Source organism: Anolis sagrei, chromosome 2 (genome assembly GCF_037176765.1).
Source record: "Anolis sagrei isolate rAnoSag1 chromosome 2, rAnoSag1.mat, whole genome shotgun sequence".
Lineage (NCBI taxonomy): Eukaryota > Metazoa > Chordata > Lepidosauria > Squamata > Dactyloidae > Anolis > Anolis sagrei.
This window is the reverse complement of record NC_090022.1, coordinates 223576761-223597845: the sequence shown is the minus strand read 5'-3', so window position 1 is coordinate 223597845 and position 21085 is coordinate 223576761. Positions and strand designations below refer to the sequence as shown.

General features: G+C 39.5%; 2 protein-coding genes across 3 annotated transcripts in view; one reads left to right on the top strand and one right to left on the bottom strand.

Moving 5' to 3' along the window:
• Positions 1 to 353: 353 nt before the first annotated feature.
• On the bottom strand, positions 354 to 20454 carry LOC132767350 (cytochrome P450 1A1-like). Of its 2 annotated transcripts, XM_060762196.2 has the most exons (8): positions 20168 to 20254; positions 16891 to 17046; positions 6095 to 6920; positions 5564 to 5684; positions 5283 to 5372; positions 5070 to 5190; positions 2939 to 3025; positions 354 to 1847 (listed from the first exon to the last, which is right to left on the bottom strand). In XM_060762196.2, exons 3-8 carry the CDS (start codon positions 6905 to 6907, stop codon positions 1565 to 1567), a joined length of 1515 nt encoding a protein of 504 aa, XP_060618179.2. In that variant the 5' UTR covers positions 6908 to 6920; positions 16891 to 17046; positions 20168 to 20254; the 3' UTR covers positions 354 to 1564. The 2 variants fall into 2 exon arrangements, with proteins under 2 accessions (XP_060618179.2, XP_060618180.2); XM_060762197.2 differs by lacking the exon at positions 16891 to 17046 and having other exon boundaries at positions 20168 to 20454.
• Positions 20010 to 21085, top strand: part of ALDH1A1 (aldehyde dehydrogenase 1 family member A1) — a 96092-nt gene continuing 95016 nt past the window's right edge. Inside the window, exon 1 of the mRNA XM_060762195.2 lies at positions 20010 to 20128. The gene's annotated coding sequence lies outside the window, so the exon portion shown is untranslated. The remainder of the gene's footprint in view (positions 20129 to 21085) is intronic.

Here is a 21085-nt window from a genome sequence, read left to right as displayed (position 1 = left end):
AAGGTAGCAGGTTTGAATCTGGGTAGCAGTATGAGCTCCTGCTGTTAGTCCCAGCTTCTGCCAACCCAGCAGTTCGAAAACATGCAAATGTGAGTAGATCAATAGATACCACTCCGGCGGGAAGGTAATGGCACTCCATGCAGTCATGCTGGCCACATAACCTTGGAGGTGTCCACAGACAACAATGCCGGCTCTTTGGCTTAGAAATGGAGATGAGCACCCACTCCCAGAGTCAGACACGACTGGACTTAATGTCAGGGGAAAACCTTTACCTTTACCAACAGTTGTTTTCCTGAAATTCCATTATGTCCATTACAGCACATTGTCTTTTTGCAGAATGAAATAAACAAAAGTTGTTACCAAAATATCAGACTAATTTATTTCCAAAAGGATACAAACTAGTCTTGACATAAAAAATGACATGTGCAGCACAGATTATGGCAAAACACAAGGCTTTCATGTGATATGGCAAGGCTTCTAATAGAAGAACAAGAACAATGCACTGAAATAAACAATCAGTACTTGTTATTTCCTCATGTGTTATAAAATGATGTGGGGAAAATTTCAGGGACAATTAAAGCATGTGAGAGCATATTAACCAAGCAGGAAATACAAGAGTTGAAATGATACTAAAAGTTGTGGAAATACATTTAAAAACAAGGACACTACCCTACAATAGCAGGAACTATCAGGTAGCCTAAGCGATTACTGGAATTAGATGGCCACCCATCAACCACTCTCCCCCCACCCGTGATTTCAACCACAATCACAATTTGAGGTCAAATCATATGTTTTGAAAACCAGCAGAAGGTTTTTTTATTTGTCTTAAAGCCCTTAATTGTCTTGAAAATATGCATTTTCACACTGGAAGACGTATCTGTGTATTCCAACAGGCTAAGATCAAGGTAAGGATGCATTATTTAGCCTATGTGGATTTGGCCTTGCTTCATGGTTATGTAGAAAACAAGCATGAAAAGGCCAAGCCCACTTCCTGTCTTAACACAACCTCATACCAGTATCTTCAGCTGATTTGCAAAGCCTCTCTTCAGTCTTACATGCTACAGAATTAATTCTGTCTCTCTGTTCCTACTTAACAGATGCATTTCTCTCTGAATCAATTTCCAGTCTCAGACTCATCATACACTTACATGATTCATGCTTTTTTCTGTTCATATCTGCCCTGAGTCCCTCCTGGGAGATAGGGTGGAATATTAATAAAGTTATTTGATGATGGTGATGATTATGATTATGATTATTTACATGTGGACAAACAATACTATTATTCACAATATGTGACTGCTTTCCTCAAATTTGATGCTGACATTTGTTGTGGGTAAAGGAAGGAAAGGTACAAATAAAAATTATTATTATTATCACTATTATCATTATCATTATCATCATCATCGTAATAATGATGTGAGGAGAGGAGGCTAACGTTTCCCCAGTTTGAATTCCCCCTCTTCCCATAGCTATTTTGACACAACGATCAAGGGTTACTTAATATTTACTGCATGCTATATGGTTTGTAAAGGAAGGCTGCCCCCTGTTCAAATGTTACTTCATGCTAAGTGCGCAATGCTACTTGAAGTCGATATGGTTTCGGTGACATGGTGAGGCCATACACTGGAGTCAGGTCTAGTTGATCTTCAGGAGGTTTCTCCAGTCTCAGTTGTTGCAAGATGGTGGTGACGATAACAAAAACCTCATTGCGAGCTAGTTCCTCTCCCAGACATTTTCGTATCCCCATTCCAAAGATCAAAACCTTCTCCACCAAGCTCTTATTGAGTTCTCCACTTTCATTTAGAAATCTCTCGGGTTTAAATGAATATGGATCCTCCCACACAGCTCTGTTATAAAGGGAAGAAAACACAATTTACACAGAACTTGGAAACATTACTTACTGCAATTCTCAAAACCCTTAGAAACCTGTGATTGTGATGGCTGAGGGATTATAGGAATTACTATCCAAACAAATAAGCATTCCAAGAGAGCTAAGGCAATGTAGTGGTTTAAGCAGTGGATTACTATTTGAATGGACCATTGAAATCATTGTGTGATTTGGAGAAGTCACATTCTCTCAGCCTCAGACAAAGGCAAAGAAAAAAATCAATTTAAAAAACATTGTGAAGAAAATTTCATTATTGGCTCACTTTATGGCTGCTGTGAGTAAGAAGAAATGTGAAAGCATGCCACTATTATTCCAAACTTTGATTATAGAGGCCTCTAAAAATTATTACTCATGCTGGAAACAATAAACGTTATTGTTTGGTTCTAATTAAAGTATCCCATTCATTTAATGGGTCTACACTAATTGGGAGTACTAAGGCCCCTTCTGCACAGTTGTATTACATTCAAATTATCTGCTTTGAACTGGATTATTCGGTAGTGTAGATACAGATAAACCAGTTCAAAGCTGATATTGCGGATTTTCTGCCTTGATATTCTAGATGATATGGCAGGTAGAAGAGTTCTAAGTGTGTTCAAGATATACACAGTTGGTGGGATCCGTTCATTTAAAATATTTTATTTCAATACTATGCATTAGATAACTTGCCAAATTTAGCAAGATTCTTTATGAGAATGTAAAGAAACCACCTTTTTCTCGTACATGCAGAGAGGAGTTTGAAATGAGATACAATGATAAAACAACTTGGTAACAAACAACCAAGCAAAGATTAGGCCACCAAACATGTCATGGGGTAGCAGTTTAACTATGTTTAGAAAGGATAGAAGCAAAGGAAAATGTTCAGACCAAAGCTGAAAACATCACCCTCCACCTAAAAGTGCCAAAAACAACTGGACAAAATACTTTGGCTCAACGTTATTGTCACGACTAAATAATAAAACGGTGTAAAAATTTAAAGGGGAGAATCTACATCTTGACTATCACTACAGTGCCCTGATTAATTCTTTAAATAAGAGCTGTTTTGGTACTTACTCATCATGATTGACTTGATACATATTAATGAAGATGCAAGTGTTTTGAGGAATATAGTACCCATTGAGAACAGCATCTCTGGTAGTACTAGGAAATATTTTTAAAAGAAAAAAAGTCATGTTATTTCATCATGGTGCCTTTAAGTCTGCATAACAATGTCATGTTGCTAAAATAATACATTCAAAATATCCTTGAGCAGTATCTGATGACCCATCTACACTGCCACATACAATCCACATAATCTGCTTTGAACGGGATTATACGAGTCTACACTGCCATATAACCCAGTTCAAAGTAGACAATCTGGCTATTATATGGCAATGTAGAAGGGGCATTTCCTTCTACGAACCTGCACGATCCCTTCAATTTTCTGGGGAGGTCCTCCTCTTGCTTCTACCTCTGTCACAAACACAACTTGTGGCGACGGGGGAGAGGGCCTTCTCTGTGGTGTCCCCTCAACTCAGGAACTCACTACCCAGAGAGATTAGGCAAGTGTCCACACTGGCAGCCTTCAGGAAGGGCCTAAAAACCTGGCTGTTCCGGTGTGCCTTTGAGGAATGAACAACAGATCCCCATACCTTGATCAACTCAGTACAAAATGCTCTTCAATGTACTTTATCTCATCCTTAGTGAAATTAAACCCCATTGTTTGTCCCATCTGAACCTCCCACCAGATACACTATCCTACCCATCCACCTCACCCAGGGTTTTAAAATTCTATCCTTTGTAACTCTGCTCTCTCGCTCTCTCTCTCTCTCTCTCTCTTGCTATTTTATGTTATATACTGAGTTTAACTTGAATTATTTTCTTTTGTTATATTTTATTGCACTTTATTTGATGTATGATTGTTTGTATTCTTTTTGCCTTTTTGTAATTGTTGGGCTTGGCCTCATTTTAGCTGCCCCGAGTGCCCTTGGGGAGATGGTGGCGGGGTATAACTAAAAAGTTGTTGTTGTTGTTGTTGTTGTTGTTGTTGGTATTATTATTATTATTACTATTACTATTTATTAAGGCCCCTTCTATACTGTCCTTATATCCCAGGATCTGATCCCAGATTATCTGCTTATGGCAGATTATATGGCAGTGGAAACTCATATAATCCAGTTCAAAGCAGATAACTTGGGATCAGATCCTGGATATAAGGACAATGCAGAAGGGGCCTAAAACTCTCAGAAAGAGATTTCATCACTAATCCACTTTAAGATTCACTTCCTGCTAAAACAGCTACAGTAACATTTGTACAAAAAAAGTGATTGTAATGAAGATTGTGATTTCCCGCCATCACTCTAAGGGTGCTTCCAGACAGCACTAAAACATGGGATTAAAATGCGGTATAAATAAACCTCAGAGCAGGTCCCCACACAGATTTGCCGGTCCCTGGCTTTCTTCCCCTGCTATCCTCATGGCCCTTCTGTGCCTCAGGATAAAAATGAGGGAGGATGAGGCACGTCATCTGGAAGTTTTGTTATAATCACTCAATTATGCTCTGATGTTTATATGTGCACATGCAAATATCCTGATATAAACATGGAGAGATTCCTATGTGCACATTTATTTATTTACTATATTTATACCCTTCTTTTCTCAACCCAAAGGGGACTTAGAGAAGAGCAGATTATGACAAAATTCAATGCCACATTATCCAACAAATAATAAATATAATGTAGCAAATTGTAAAACAATTAAAACATAGGTTTAATGGAGCAGATGTTCAATCGGGGGAGGAATAAGACACAAAACCGGAGTCGCAGTGGCGGCACGTACGGGAAGCAATTTCCACAAGGGGTAAATCCCAAACTTTATATGACTGCAGGGACACACAGGATAAAGGAGGACCTTTTTGAATTGAGGTTTTCCTCCATTGCTACTATTGAGCGCGCATTTAACACAAATGTCATCTGGCCATCTGCCTTTTCAACCCATTCTCTTTCAAAGTATAGGTACTGTGTGGAAGCACCCTAGGAAATCAGTATGAGCTACATATCAAAGAGGGATGTCTTCCTGGATCTACAGTGTTAACAGGAGACCATGGATATAAAGGAATCCTACTGAAATTAATTACTTCTGCCAGAAGTGTAGTATTAGCAGAACGTGATAGCAATGAAATCAAAACCACTCCTTAGCATCTCACCAGTGAGGAATGGTGAATGGCAAGAAGGAACAGTGCCTGAAAATTTCATTGATGAAAGCTTCTGTATAATGCAGATCTTTTCGATCATCAAACCTTGGTGGTCTTAGTCCAATTTTTTCATCTGCAAAGAAACAGAATCATTTCAAGCCATGTCTTTTACTAATGACAGTGTCAATGTTGTTTCATTTTTTTTAAAAAACGGAATAGTGTTACCAATTTCTTCCTGAATTTTAGTTTGAATTTCTGGTTTGCTTATCAAGTACAGATATATCCATTGCAAACATGCCGTTATGGTACTGAAACCTGCCAAAATAAATAAAACATGAAATTTAGTTCATCATGGAATCTATTCTGCTTGTTTTAATTGTCACCCATTTTGAGTCAGTTCTGCAGTCATCTCTACCAAAATTCTACAACTGGCAATTGTCATTTAAGCATCTACTGAAATGGTTATTTAAGGCATGCATTTAATTGATAAAATGTTTAATACACACCCGCTCCAAAGATGTCATTGACAGTATTTATTATTTTCTTATCTGACAAAGCAGTTTTGCCATCCTCTTTTTTCTCATTGCCAACAGTAATCAGAGCATCAGTGATGTCTCGGACATAGTTCTAAAGAAAAAAAAAACCCTAAATAAATAAAACCACAAACCTGATGCCTGATTAGTATGTGTCTAGTAAACACTACTTCAATTTGCAAACTTCTTTTTCACCAGTCACTATGCTGGTATGATTCTATGGTCAACTTCTAGATATTATACAATATTTTAATCAAATCCACAAACAATCAAATCCACAAAAGTCAACTGTGCAAATGTTGAGGGTCAACTATATATCTAAAACAGTCTGAGCACATGTAGGCCACTTTCCAAAGAGAAAATCCAGACTTGAAAAATATGAATTTCCCTGAACAAGTATTCTATTTATTGCTCCTCTACATATCTGTTGAATTTGTAAACTCCCAATGGTAGCATGGATACCCTATGATCTGAATAGGTTTTCTTTGTGCTGTTAAAACTTACCTTATCATATGTGCTACAATGGTGTTCTACGCATGCCAAAACAAATTCATTTAATTTTCTATAAAATGTACGAGCAACTTTTGCAGCCGGCAGTGGAAGGTAACGTAGGCAGGGTATAAAATCAGCAGGATTGAAAGCACTTGAAGCTTTTACAAAATCATCATTTAACTTAATCACACCCAGAAATTCTTCGTCATTATGATTGTACCTCTTGCCAAAGCAAAGGGCACAAACAACATTCGCCGCCGTACAGGTAGTCACAGCCGCAGGATCAAAGCCACCATTCTTTGAGAGCTCCAGCAACGTTTTCACCAGTTCTGAAGCTTCATCGCACACATGCTCTTCAAGGAGGCAAGAGCACGTTGAAGACTTGGCTTCAGATTTGGAAAGCAATCTCAAAGCTCTTCCAGCAATTTTCTTCTGAAGCTTCCAACTTTCCCCATAGTGGACTGAAAATGACATGCTATCTCCATCGGCGAAAAATGAAAAAGTGTGCATATCCGGTCGACCGGCAAAACTCTCCCCATCTCTCAAAAGCACCTGTTTTACTGCCTCCAGACCATTAACCACCACAACAGGGACCATTCCGAGCTTTATCTGAAACACGTCTCCGTATTTCTTCCTCATGTGTTGAAAGGAAATGTATGGATGCTCCTCAACCTGGAGAAGATTCCCCAGAATTGGTAACGACCAAGGTCCTGGTGGTTGGGGCCGCTTGGTCTTCATTAACATATGTATAGAAATAAAAAGAGCTGCCACCACAAAAAGGGTGATGGTGACCTCTGAAAAAGAAACTTCAGTGGAAAAAAACATTTTCAAAAAGGATCTGCAAGAGAATGTGCAAGAGAAAAGGAAATTATTCATTTCAACATCTTGATATCATCAAAGGCAACCACACAACCTGAGGTGAGGGAAAAGTGGGGGGGAGGGGATAGCAAATGAGAACCAGTCCTGCTGTTCTTGGTTGCTTGGGAGTTTTGGGAGACTCTGAAACATTCCTGACCTTGTACTAATACAGAGTAAAATTGGATGGGTTTTATCACACATTATGGGCCAGAAGTCCATGAATGTCATGTGGATGCCCAAGAGTGACTCTGACCAGTCTAAATCCTTGTTAAAATGAGATGCCCAGAACTCAGCCCTAAACAAAGCTTGACCAGCACAGAATATAGGGAGACCATTACTTCCCTCAATTTGGAAGCTATTGATGCACACTATGATATTATTGGTCTTCTTTGCTGTACCATTACACTTCTGGCTCATATGCATTTTATCATTAACAATAATTCAAAAATTCTTTTTACATGTATAATTTTGCATTTTTTCCTGTTGAAATGTATTAATTTCAGCCCAGTTTCAGATAAATCGTGGCTATTTTTTGATTTTTCTCTATCTTTCTATGTATTAGCTACCCTTTCAGTTTTATATCAGCTGCACATTTGATAAAGAGTAAGTCTATCCCACCTAAATCACTGATACAAATGTTGAAGACTGTTGGCCATTGGACAGAATTTGATACCACCTTCCCATGTTGAAGTACAGCCACAGATGACAATTCTTTCAACATATCTTGCAACCAATTATAATTGATTGCAAAACTAAAGGTCATAAAAACATTTAATAAAAAGCTATATGGCATAGGCATTCTAAATCCAAGAATGATCTCAGATTTGCTTCACCACATACTGTTATTTCCCACAACTTGCTTTGAGTTTTTAATTGTGTAATATATGACTATTTTTTGTGGAGTAAAGAGTAAGCAAGATGATAGGGATTAAAATATTCTAACAGATTTCCAAAACACTTTAACTGATTGACATGAAAGACAATGAGCCGATCAAAAGCACTAAATGAAGTTGCACTGAAACTGAGTAACACCTGAAATGATGAAAAAAAGTCAAATATGCAAAGAAACTGATGTATGACTCTTATATTATGTGGTTTTTTTTTCAATTCAAAAGCTAAAATGCATTAATACAGCTAAAATATTGAAAAAAAAACCTTTTTGTCAGCACAGGTGTGTCTTATGGCTCCATCTGATGGTGTTTCTATTTCATATTTAGTCAGTGAGCTAATCAAAGCGGCATCAAGTGATGGCCAACTTTTGTTGACAGCTGTGGAAACCTAGCATTTGTTGAACAAGACTTCCTGGAAATTTGATGTCTGATTAAAATATTTATATCTGCAAAACTTGTTACTGCACTATTATCCTTATCAGGGCGACAGGCAAAACATGCAGGCAAAACAAGCTGGCTATTGGACTTCCGGTGGACATGGCGACGGGACTGCCTCGCTGAGAGTGAGCTCCCAGCGAGGACCTGTGTTGTGGCGGCTAGGTTGAGCTGAATGCTCCCCCCTTTGCTGGATTGAGTTTGCAAAGGTGCCGCGAATCCCAGTGTGGGCTTGAGACCCCAAAGATCTCCCCCCCCCCTCAAGGAGGAGAGGTCGAGAGGGTCCGGGCAACACAGGGGAAAGCGAGCCGCCCCACGAGGATCGAACCGCAAGGTCCGTTTAACCGCCGCCGATCCATTCACAAATTAGAAGAAGAAGTTGAAACAAAGAAAGCCCAGATTGGGTGGAGAAGCAAGAAAGACCCCAGCAACAGGTAACGGGACTAGATCCCACACTTTTAAAGAAGAAATAGCCAAGCCGTAAGGGCTTGGGGGAAAAAAGAGAGAAAAGGAGATAAGAAGAAAAGAAGCCGCAGGATTTAAAGAGGAAGAGATCGTAATTTTGGTCTCTGGCCTCTCGGTAGTAATATCTGACTGATTGATTGATTAAAATATACTATAATAAAAATTGGCATTAAATTAATGAAATTAGAGGCAAAATTAGAGGAAAAACCGCTCTGTTAAAGTAGATGAAAACGAAGATGAAGATGGAGTGATAGCCCCCTTTCGCACCCCCCCCCCCCCCGAAACCTAAAAGTGGAAAACTGATAATATCTCCGACCTTGACGCCATAATTGTTGTGTCTATCTTCAGCCTTCTTTATAAACAAGCAGGCTGAGTTGGCGGGAAGGAAGTGACGGAAACGGAAACGGAAGGCAGATTAAAGTGACGGACGGAGAAGGTCGGAAGAAGCATAGAAGGGGCGGAAGTGACGGGGCGGAAGGAGGGAAGACGCCATTTTGAAAACCATAGAGAAAGTCCGATACAGAGCGGCTAGAGAAAAATTGGAAATAAATTGGAAATAAATTGGAATTAAATTGGGAAAAGCCCGAAAATCCAATAGAGAAGTAGAGAGTAGGTGGAGACAGATCGAGGACGAGAAGCAGACGACTCGAGGATGAGAAGCAGACGCTTGAGGTGAGGAGACGCGAACGAGGCGAGGAAGAGAAGTAGACAAAGGGCCCCAAGGACGAGGACGAGAAGCAGACGAAAACAGATAACTCGAGGACAAGAAGCAGACGAGTTGAAAGAAATGGCAACCCCAGGCAAACCAGAATCCCGGAGGGGGTCTCTGGACATAAACCCAAAAATGGACAATCTATTAAAAGAAATAAAAAAGATTTCGGAAAAACAAGATGCTTTGAAAGTGGAATTGAAAGAGGAGGTTAAGGCTAAACATGAAGAATATTATAAGAAACAAGAGGGAATTATTACAAAGATGACAGAAGAATTCAAGGTCTTGAAGTCTGAAATAAAGCAAGAATTTGGCCAGATAAAAGAAGATATATCGCAACTGCATGGAGAGGTGAAAGAATTAAAAGTTTCTAAAGAGAAAATTGAGGGAACACAATCAGAAATGGCACAGAAGATAAAAGGATTGGATAAACATAGGGAAAAAATGGAATGGGAACAAGAGAGATTACTGCAAATGCAAATGGATTTCCAATTAAGATTCAGAAATATAGCGGAGGAGGATAAAGAAGACATAAGATCATTGGTTATTAAAATGCTGGCAAGTTGTATGGAATGTGAGGAGGATGAATTTGAACAAGAGGTGGACCAAGTCTATAGGATTTCCTCATTCTACGCAAGGAGGAATAAAACCGCACGGGATGTGATTGTAAAATTTACAAGGAAGAAGGTGAAGGATGACATTTTGTATAAAAGTAATAGAAACCCAATCTTCTACAAAGAAAAGAAAATTGTAGTATTGAAAGAATTTCCCCAGATGACCTTAGTAAGAAGAAGGAAATATTTCTTCCTAACAGAAGAGCTGAAAAAGAACGAGATAAGATTCAGGTGGGAGAGAAAAGAAGGAATAATGGTGACATATAATGAAGAAAGATATTGGCTAACATCGGAGCATAAGGCTAAAGTGTTCTATGATAAATTAATGAAAGAACAGGGAGAAGAAGAAGAAGAAATGGGAGAGGAGGAGGAAGAAGAAGGAGACGAAGCGGAAGGGGATGAAGAAAGAAGACTATCTACTCCAAGAAAGGGTATCAAAGAGAAAAAGGCAAGATATAAGTCACCAAAGGATTATAGCTATTTCTTGAAAGATCCTAAACCCCAGAGAACGACACCAAGAACGACACCACGGAAAGAAGAAAAAGAAAAAGAAGGTCAGAGCGCGGAACAACAAGCAATTGGAACAGCGGAAATGGTTTTAGGCGATATAGGATTGGGACTGGATGGGAATGAATAAGATGATGGAACGACAAATAAAATGTTTCTCAAACAACATTAACGGTTTGAACTCCCCCCAAAAACGCAAGAAGGTATGGAATAGTTTGAAGAAATTGGATTATGACGTAATAGCGTTTCAGGAAACGCACATTAGTGACAAATATATTGCACACCTCCCGAACAAAAAATTAGGAAAAGAATATCACTCCTCATATGAGAAGAAGAAAAGAGGAGTAGTAATCTACGTAAAAGAAGCAATAGAATCAGAATTAGCCTTTAGAGATTTGGAAGGAAGATGCATTGCGGTAAGGATAACAATTGGAGATTCTAAAATATTGATTTGTAATATCTATGCACCAAATGGTCCAAAAATAAAATTTGTTGAATTTTTAAATTCTAAACTAAAGGAAACAGAATTTGATGACATGATTCTGTTAGGAGATTTCAATGGGGTGATGGACCCTCAAATAGACAAAAGCGCGAAGAAAAGGAAAACAAAAGAAGGTAAACTCCCTCAAAAGTTCTTAGAGCTGCAAAATGAATTCGATTTAGAAGACATATGGAGAACCAGAAATAAAGACAAAAAAGACTATACATTCTTCTCGAACAGACACCAATCCTGGTCCAGGATTGATATGGCTTGGATAACTAGAAAACTCTCCGCCAAAGTGAAGGAAATTAACATCTTACCACGAGATCTGTCAGATCACTGCCCCTTAGAAATATGTATTAACCACAAAAACTACTCCAGAAGATGGAGATTGAATGAGAATCTGATAAAAACAGAACAGGATAAAGAATACTACAACAAAATAATTCAAGACTATTTGCAAATAAATAAAGTAGAGGATATGGACCCACGTGTGGTGTGGGATGCCTTCAAGGCAGTTCTGAGAGGACATTTTATACAACAAGGAGCAAGGAAAAATAGGGAAAGAAATAAAAGGCTTAACGAGTTGGTGGCTGAAATAGCAATTAAGGAAGCAGAATTAAAAAAGAGACCAAGGAAAAAAATAGAGAGACAACTACTGGTGCTAAAACAAGAGAAAACCCATGCAGAGTTAGAACTTCAATCAAGACAACTGAAGTTCTTAAAACAACAGACTTTTGAAAATGCAAATAAACCCGGTAAATGGTTGGCAAACCAAATCCGGAAAAAAAGACAAATAAACCATATATCTAAAATAACTATCTTGGATAAGGACCTGAGGACAGATAAAGAAATTATAGAGGAATTCAGGAAATTTTACATCCAATTATATACAAAGGATAAGATAAAGAAAGAGGAAGTTATGGAGTACATTGGCCAAATGAAACTAGATAAAATAACGGACGAGGACAGAGAAGAATTGAATAAAGAAATATCGGAGGAGGAAATAGAAAAAGCAATCAATAAAATGAATGCAGATAAAGCTCCAGGACCAGATGGATTTACGGCTGGATTTTATAAATCCTTTAAACAACAGCTACTCCCAACACTCAAAATTGTTGTAAATGAAGCGATGAAATACCGGAAGGTTCCAGACTCATGGAAGGAAGCGGAAATTACAGTAATTCATAAGGAAGGCTCCCCGGAAAATGATATCAAAAATTACAGGCCGATTTCTCTCTTAAATACGGACTATAAAATATTTGCAAACATCATGGCCACAAGGCTAAAGGCTTTCTTAAATAAATGGATTGGAGAAGAACAAACAGGTTTTCTCCCAAATAGACATATGAAAGAAAACATTCGCAACGTCCTTGATATTTTGGAATATTATGAAATAAATCATCAAAAAGAGTTCGCCATTTTGGCAATAGACGCTGAGAAAGCTTTTGACAATTTAAATTGGGATTTCTTTAAGATATTAATACAAGAATTGGATATGGGAGAAAAATTTAATAATGCAATTAATGCTATTTATAACTATCAAAAAGCCAAAGTGAAAATAAATGGTCAATTGACACAAGAGTTTGAAATTGCGAAGGGCACCAGACAAGGATGCCCATTATCCCCTTTGATTTTTATAATGGCCATGGAGATCCTAATGAAGAAAATTAGAGAAGACGAAAGTATAAAAGGAACGAAAATCGGCAAATTTGAATATAAAATACGGGCGTTTGCAGATGATTTATTAGGAACAATTGAAGATCCAGAGAAAAACCTACAACACTGGATAACTAAAATAGAACAATTTGGAAAAGTGGCTGGATTTAAAATGAATATGAAGAAGACAAAACTGCTATTTAAAAATGTGAAAAAGGAGAGACAAATAAAGATTCAACAGCAATTGGGGATAGAGAGTGTAAAGAAAATCAAATATTTAGGAGTCTGGATTACGGCGAGAAATTGTCAACTCTTGAAGAACAACTATGAAATAGTTTGGAATAAAATTCAAAAGGACTTACAAAAATGGAATTACCTAAATCTATCACTCCTGGGTAGAATATCATTAATAAAGATGAATGTTCTTCCGAAACTTATATTCCTATTCCAAAACATACCGGTAATAAGAAATCAAACCTTATTTAAAAAATGGAAGAAGGACTTACTTAAATTTATTTGGAAAGGGAAAAGGCCAAGAATTAATTATATAAATTTGATTGACAAAAAAACGAGAGGAGGTCTGGGATTTCCGGACTTGAAATCCTATCATGAGGCCTGTGCTCTATCATGGATAAGAGACTGGATGAACTTGGATAAGGAAAAATGTTTAAATTTAGAGGGACATGACTTGAGGGTGGGCTGGCACGCATATGTGTGGTATAATAGAGAATCTAAAGAAAAAAACTTTGGTAATCACTTCGTGCGAGCCTCCTTATTGAGGTCATGGTTAAGATATAAAGCCCTCTTTTATAAAACCACACCTCTTTGGGTCTCGGCGATGGAGGCCCATCAAAGAAGACTTCTAGGATGGAGGGTCTGGCCAAGATACAAGGATATTCTGCTGAAAGGGAAAATGGAGATTAAAACTTTTGAACAACTTAAGAGCATTTTTGGTAATATAACTTGGTTACATTATCTACAAATTAAAGAGCATTTCAAACAAGATCAAAAAATTGGATTTGACTGGGAAGAAAATACATGGGATAAAGTCCTAAAAACTGAAAAGAAGGTAGTTACAATCCTTTATAATAAATTGATCCAATGGCAAACTGAAACGGAACAGGTTAAAAACTGTATGATCAAATGGGCCGAAAATTTAAGACGGCCGATTCAATTTAGAGAATGGGAGCAAATATGGAACAAAAAGTTGAAATATACTTATGCCATGGATCTGAAGGAAAATTGGTATAAAATGTTTTATAGATGGTATTTGACTCCGAATAAATTAAGTCATATGTATCAAAATGTCTCAGATAAGTGTTGGAAATGTGGAGAACAAACGGGCACATTCTTCCACATGTGGTGGACGTGTAAAGAAACAATTAAGTTTTGGGCATCTATACATGAAGAAATACAAAAGATATTGAAGAGAGGGTTCAAAAAGAAACCGGAATATTATCTATTAGGATTTACGGACTCTGATTTTAAAGTAGAGGAAAATGAAGATAAATTATTTACGTATTTCACTACTGCAGCAAGAATCATTTTTGCCAAATTTTGGAAAAATGAACAGATACCGACCGTTGAAGAATGGTTGGAGAAAGTAAAAGAAACTAGAGACATGGATGAACTGACATTTTTAATGAGAAGAAATACCGGGAAACCGTTAAAGAGAACGAATTGGACTTCTTTTTATGACTATGAAAAGAAATTTAGAAAAATACTAGAGGATAAGAATGGATAAGAAAGTAGAAGAAGTTGACGGAAAAGATCCTGATGTTGGAGTGGAAGTCATTTTAGAATAGTTTAATGCTTTCTTTTAGGTTAGTTTTTTTCTTTTTATGGTTTTTTTTTTCTTCTTTCTATTTTTCCTACTTTCCTATTTTCTTTTTATTGTTCTCCCTCTTTCGTTGTCCTGTTTTATAAAATTCTTAATAAAAATTACTTTAAAAAAAAAAAACAAGCTGGCTATTACACAAATAGAGCAAGAAATGGAACGCCTGGAAATCATAGGCCCCATCTATCTACACTGCCATATAAAATCCAGATTATCTGCAATGTAGACTCATATAATACAGTTCAAAGCAGATAATGTGGATTGTCTGTTTTGATAATCTGGATTATGTGGAATTATAGATGAGGCCATAAAAAGATAGAGGTAAAGGTTTCTCCTTGACATTAAGTCTAGTCGTGTCCAACTCTGGGGCTTGGTGCTCATCTCCATTTCTTAAGTCGAAGAGTCGGCATTGTCCATAGACACCTCCAAAGTCATGTGGCTGGCATGATTGCATGGAGTGCCGCAAAAGTGGTACCTATTGATCTACTCACATTTGCATGTTTTCAAACTGCTAGGTTGGCAAGAGCTGGGCTAACAGCAGTCAGCAAGTTCAACAGCTCAGTGGTTTAACCCACTCTAAGGGGCAAATACATCCTAAGGCAAATCCCCATAAAAGCGGGTTGTGTAACTATTTTGTTTTCTCCTGATAAACATCTGTATTTTGGAGCTTGTCTTGAACTAAGACACAGTATTATTGACATAAGCAGCATATGCAAGAAATCTGCTTGAAAGAGAGCTCTAGTCCCCCTGCTTGTACCCCTAGAGCTGGGTTTGTTTACTGCAAACCTCTCTGTCTCCAGATGAAGGATTCCTGGCACACATTTTGGCTTCCCTCCCCTGGAATGAGTGGTGAAAATGTGTGCAGTGAATTTAGAACTATTTTCAAGAACAGAAACTCTAGATAATGCTTTGTACAAGACATTTAAAAGTATAAACATGCCTTTAACTGACCCCATTCCATTTCTCTAGCAGCACAAAAGCCCTCCCCTAAAGGGCAGGGAACAGCTACAACTTTTAAGAGAAGCACTGTGCTCAGAACTTGGAAAATGTACTTGTTTGTGTGCTTTAAGTCACTTCTGAATTGTGGTAACCTAAAGTGAACCTATCATTATGTTTTTTCTGGCAAGATTTGTAGAGCGGGTTTGCCTTCCTCTGAGATAAAGAGACTGTGATTTACTTGAAGCTATCCAGTGGGTTTTCATGACTGAGCGGGGATTTGAATACTAGTCTCGAGTTCAAATCATGCTAGCCATTTTGGAAAAGTAATTTGTTTGGATTATACTTTCCAGAATCCTCACCAAAATGCGCCTGATAGCTAGGGATTCTCAAGTATAAAAAAATATTTTTTCCAAAATCTTGTTTTATTCTTATAGCTATTATGCATGGGAGAGAGATATGCCCTAGTAACATATTTTGCCATTTTTATAATGATACTTTCTGCATTGGTCATAATTTATTTATAGATTTGGCTTTCTGACTTTTCCCAGAATTGGCAGTGGAGACAGTTCTCAAGATCAAAAACAAGTACAAACAAAAATAATAATGTATGTTCCATTAAAAGAGCTAAACTTCTGATTTTCATTACCGATGTCCATATAAGAATGAGTGGAAAGAGTTTAATCATATGCTGCCATCTAAAGATTAGTTCCTTAAAGAACAAATGTCATGTTCCTTGCCTTCAGAGAAAATATGTTCCCCACCCAAAGTCCTTCCCAAGATGATGGCGATTCCAGATAGAACATTCCTAGCTACAAATTAAAATACATTGTGCAACTGTTGTACCTTTTCCAAACATTAGAAAAGTTCCTTTTGGGGGCTATAGATGAGAAGGCAATTTTAAAAAAAAAAAAATCAATGCATTTGCCATTTACTGTGTTTTCCTAGCAACTTGCAAAGTTCAGCTCAGGAGCAAAGTTCAGTTAAGGACAAAGTTCAGTATGAAGTATTTTCCTGTTCACTTAGGAAATCCATAAAATATTTTCCCCTTATTTGCCACTATTACACATGTCCTGTTAAAACCTAGAATCTAAATAGTTGGAAAGACGGTCCTTTAAAAGACAACACACAAAGATTTGACTTTTTGATTCACAGGCACTTCCAGGAACTAAAATTAAGTAAACAATTTATTTCAGGCCCCATCAACACTGCCATATAATGCAGTTTCATAATGTAGTTTAACTGCTTTGAACTATTGCATTGCACTCCAATGCAGTTAGACTGTATTATGTAACTGCATTATATGATTAGTGTAGATGGGGCCCCAGTTGTTTGTTCTTCCATACTGAATACTTTGCATTCAACATGTACAAAGATTATTCCAATATATAAGTATTCTTTTTTAAAGAAAATGTACAGCAGTTTGATCTCATCTTATTAGCCACAACACCATCCCACGAAATCCAAGGACTTGTAGCTTTGTTGGCCATTGGGAAGAACTTCCACTCAAAGTAGTGATCCATGGATCCAAACTGATCTCCAGGACATGAATTGCCAGCCCATGGGAAATTTCCTGGGAAGGAAAAAACTGATATAGGTGATAGGCACAACTGGTACTTAAGGGATGCCCATTCTCTACACATCTCAACTGTCTGGAAAGAGCTGCTGTAGTCTACTCCACTGAACTGGAAGCCAACTCTTTAGCAAACCATTTCAAGCACCTCAACAAGCTAAAAATCCCAGATTCCATATGGAGCCAAACAGTTAAAACCTTACCACAATGCTATAAATATGCTCTATATATACCTTTCTGAGGCCATGAATGAGCAGAAGGTAGAAAGGGATCAACTGGTTGTTATTTTTCGTGTGCCTTCATGGCTCGGGTCCAGTTAAAACTTGTGCGTCAGCTGCGACCATACCTTGATAAGCCTGACTTGGCCACAGTCGTCCATGCCTTAGTTACATCCAGAATGGACTACTGTAATGCACTCTACAAGGGGCTGCCTTTGAAGATGGTTCGTAAACTGCAGCTAATGCAATGATCAGCTGCCAGATTACTAACTGGAGTTAGCTACAGAGAGCATACAATGCCCCTGCTGAAGCAGCTCCACTGGCTTCTGACAAGTTTCCGGGCTCAATTCAAGGTGCACGCTATTACCCATAAATCCCTGTACACTTCAGGTCCAACCTGTCTTCGAGAGTGCATATCTTTCTACGAACTGGCACGGGCTCTGTGATTGACAGCAGAGGCCCTTCTCTCAGTCCCACCACCATCTCAAGTGCAGTTGGTGGGGACGAGAGAGAGGGCCTTCTCTGTGGTGGCTCCCTGGCTCTGGAATACCCTCCCAAAAGAGATTAGATTAGCCCCCACCCTCCAATTCTTCCATTCCAAACTGAAAACATGGATGTTCAGACAGGCCTTTGACCTTGAGTAAGTTGAACAGGCCCATATGAAGCTGACACTTGGCACCTTGTGAATTGACGTTAGCTTTATCTACTGTTGTTTAAAATTGTACTGTTTTGATATTATGTTACATGTGTTGATGGAGGTTGTTGTTATAATTTTATGTGATGTGTTTTATACTTTTGTACTTTTTTTACCTGTTGTATGTTACACGTGCATCTTGGAGTGCCTTGTAAGCCACCCCGAGTCTCTTCAGGGAGATGGTGGCAGGATATAAAGTTTATTATTATTTGTCTAATCGCATCTCCTCCTATAAACCAACCCAGGCGCTGCGATCAGCAGAGGAGGCCCTGCTCTCTGTCCCACCCCATCTCAAGCATGGCTGGTGGGAACAAGAGAGAGGGCCTTCTCTGTGGACGCCTCTCACCTCTGGAACTCCCTCCCTAAAGAAACAAAGATGCCCCTTTCCCTTTTCTCCTTCAAATAACAACTGAAACTTACTTTAGATGATGAGAGGCTGCTACCAGACCTCGGATGGAAAACTATTATTGTATTCAGGCTTCGTTAGACCATGTTCGCCCAGTTAACATCACCGCCCACAAAATCAACCCAAATATCTGAATAAACCTTCATTGGTTCCTGTAAATTAATGTGGATGTTTGAGGTTTTATATTTAGGTTTTCTGTTAGATATAATTATTTAGATAGGCATGTTTTATTTAATCTATACATCTCATGTTATATGTTATTTTCACATGTGAGTTTATTTTGGGATATTATGTCTATATTAGTTATTGTACTGAAGCAGTGAATGTTTGCCTTTTTTGTTTATTGGAATCCACCCTGAGTCCACTCGAGGAGATAGGGCGGAATATAAATAAAGATATTATTATTATTATTATTATTATTATTATTATTATTATTGAGCCCCTGGTGGCACAGTGGGTTAAACCCTTGTGCCAGCGGACTGGGAAGAGCACGGGTGAGCTCCCTCTGTCAACTGCAGCTCCCCATGTGGGGGCATGAGAGAAGCCTCCCACAAGGATGGTAAAGCATCAAAACATCCGGGCATCCATGGGCAATGTCCCTGCAGACTGCCAATTCACTTACACCAGAAGCAACTTGCAGATTCTCAAGTTGCCCCTGAGTGGAGTGAGCTCCCATCTGTCAGCTCCAGCTTCTCATGCGGGGACATGCAAGAAGCCTCCCACAGGATGGTAAAACATCCGGGCGTCACCTGGGCAACGTCCTTGCAGACGGCCAATTCTCTCACACCAGAAGCAACTTACAGGTTCTCAAGTTGCCCCTGAGTGGAGTGAGCTCCCATCTGTCAGCTCCAGCTTCCCATGCGGGGACATGCAAGAAGCCTCCCACAGGATGGTAAAACATCCAGGCGTCACCTGGGCAATGTCCTTGCAGACAGCCAATTCTCTCACACCAGAAGCAACTTACAGGTTCTCAAGTCGCCCCTGAGTGGAGTGAGCTCCCATCTGTCAGCTCCAGCTTCTCATGCGGGGACATGCAAGAAGCCTCCCACAAGATTGTAAAACATCCGGGCGTCACCTGGGCAACATCCTTGCAGATGGCCAATTCTCTCACACCAGAAGCAACTTGCAGATTCTCAAGTCGCCCCTGAGTGGAGTGAGCTCCCATCTGTCAGCTCCAGTTTCTCATGCGGGGACATGCGGGAAGCCACCCACAGGATAGTAAAACATCCGGGCATCACTGGGCAAAGTCCTTGCAGACAGCCAATTCTTTCACACCAGAAGTGACTTGCAGTTTCTCAAGCTGCTTCTGACATTTTTTAAAAAGCCAAAAAACTATTGACTTAATGCAATTAGAGAGCACCTTAACGACAATGATTCAATGCTATGCAATCCTGGGACTCTTTGGCAGGGAAGACTAAAGCCCTTATTAAACTAGAACTCGCAGTCCAAGCTGTCCAGCTGACTGAATTCCTCGGTGCAGCTGCAGCCCCTGGAGATGTTGACTCCCAGAGTCAGGCAATGACAACATTCTGGCCCAGCATCTCCCTCCCTCTCCTTCCGCCCCAATTCTGAACTCGGAAACTTTCCTTGGAGTAAACAAGAGGGATTTTTTTTCTGTTCCATGCAGAAGGGAAATCAGTCTTGTTTGGGACTCCAGGCAAAGTGGGCTCGTGGAGTGGGCGCCCAGAAGACGTGCCTTCTTCTCCCCATCGGAGCATCCCCTCCTGCCCTGCAGAGGCGTCGCTTGCCACGGAATTCTCCCCCGTAAGCATGCGCCCTTGGGCAATCTTTCCCTTCGCTCACCTGCTTCCGACCGGCACACAAATCTCCCGCTTCTCTGGACTGCCAAGGCGGCGCTCTCGCCCCGGCACTCCTCTCCGGCGACGCCAAAAACAAGGAGGAATGGGCAGGGAGCCAGGGAGCCAGCGGGAGGGTTTCTGAGCATGCAAAGAGTGATCTCCTCCCTCCGTCCCCAGTAGCTGATTTAAGGCGTTAAGGCTGGACTCCCGGGACACTATGATTGATGCCCTTTTCAGATTGAAACCCCGCCCATCGAAATTGTAGTGCACTTTAACACGATTCAGGCTGGATCTGCATTGCCATATAATGTAAGTTCACACTACAGTATATAGTCCTACACCAGGCATGGGCACTCTTCGTCCCTCCAGGTGTTTTGGACTTCAACTCTTGCCATTCCTAACAGGATTGCTGTGAGTTTTCCGGGCTGTGGGGCCATGTTCTGGTAGCATTCTCTCTTGACGTTTCGCCCACATCCATGGCAGGCATCCTCACAGGTTGAGGGGTCTGTTGGAAACTAGGAAAGTGGGGTTTATATATCTGTGGAATGTCTAGGGTGGGAGAGAGAACTCTTGTCTGGTCGAGGCAAGTGTGAATGTTGCAATTGACCAGCTTGATTAGCCTTGCAGCTTCAAAGTCTGGCTGGTTGCTGCCTGGGAGAATCCTTTGTTGGGAGGTGTCAACTGGCCCTGATTGATTCTTGTCTGGAATTCTCCTGTTTTGAGTGTTGTTTATGATTTTAGAGTTGTTGTTTTTTTTAAAAAAAAAATACTGATAGCCAGATTGTGTTCATTTTCATGATTTCCTCCTTTTTGTTGAAGTTCTCCACCTGCTTGTGGATTTCAATGGCTTTTCTGTGTAGCCTGGCATGGTGGTTGTGTTAGCGTGATCCAGCATTTTTGTGTTCTCAGATAATATGCTGTG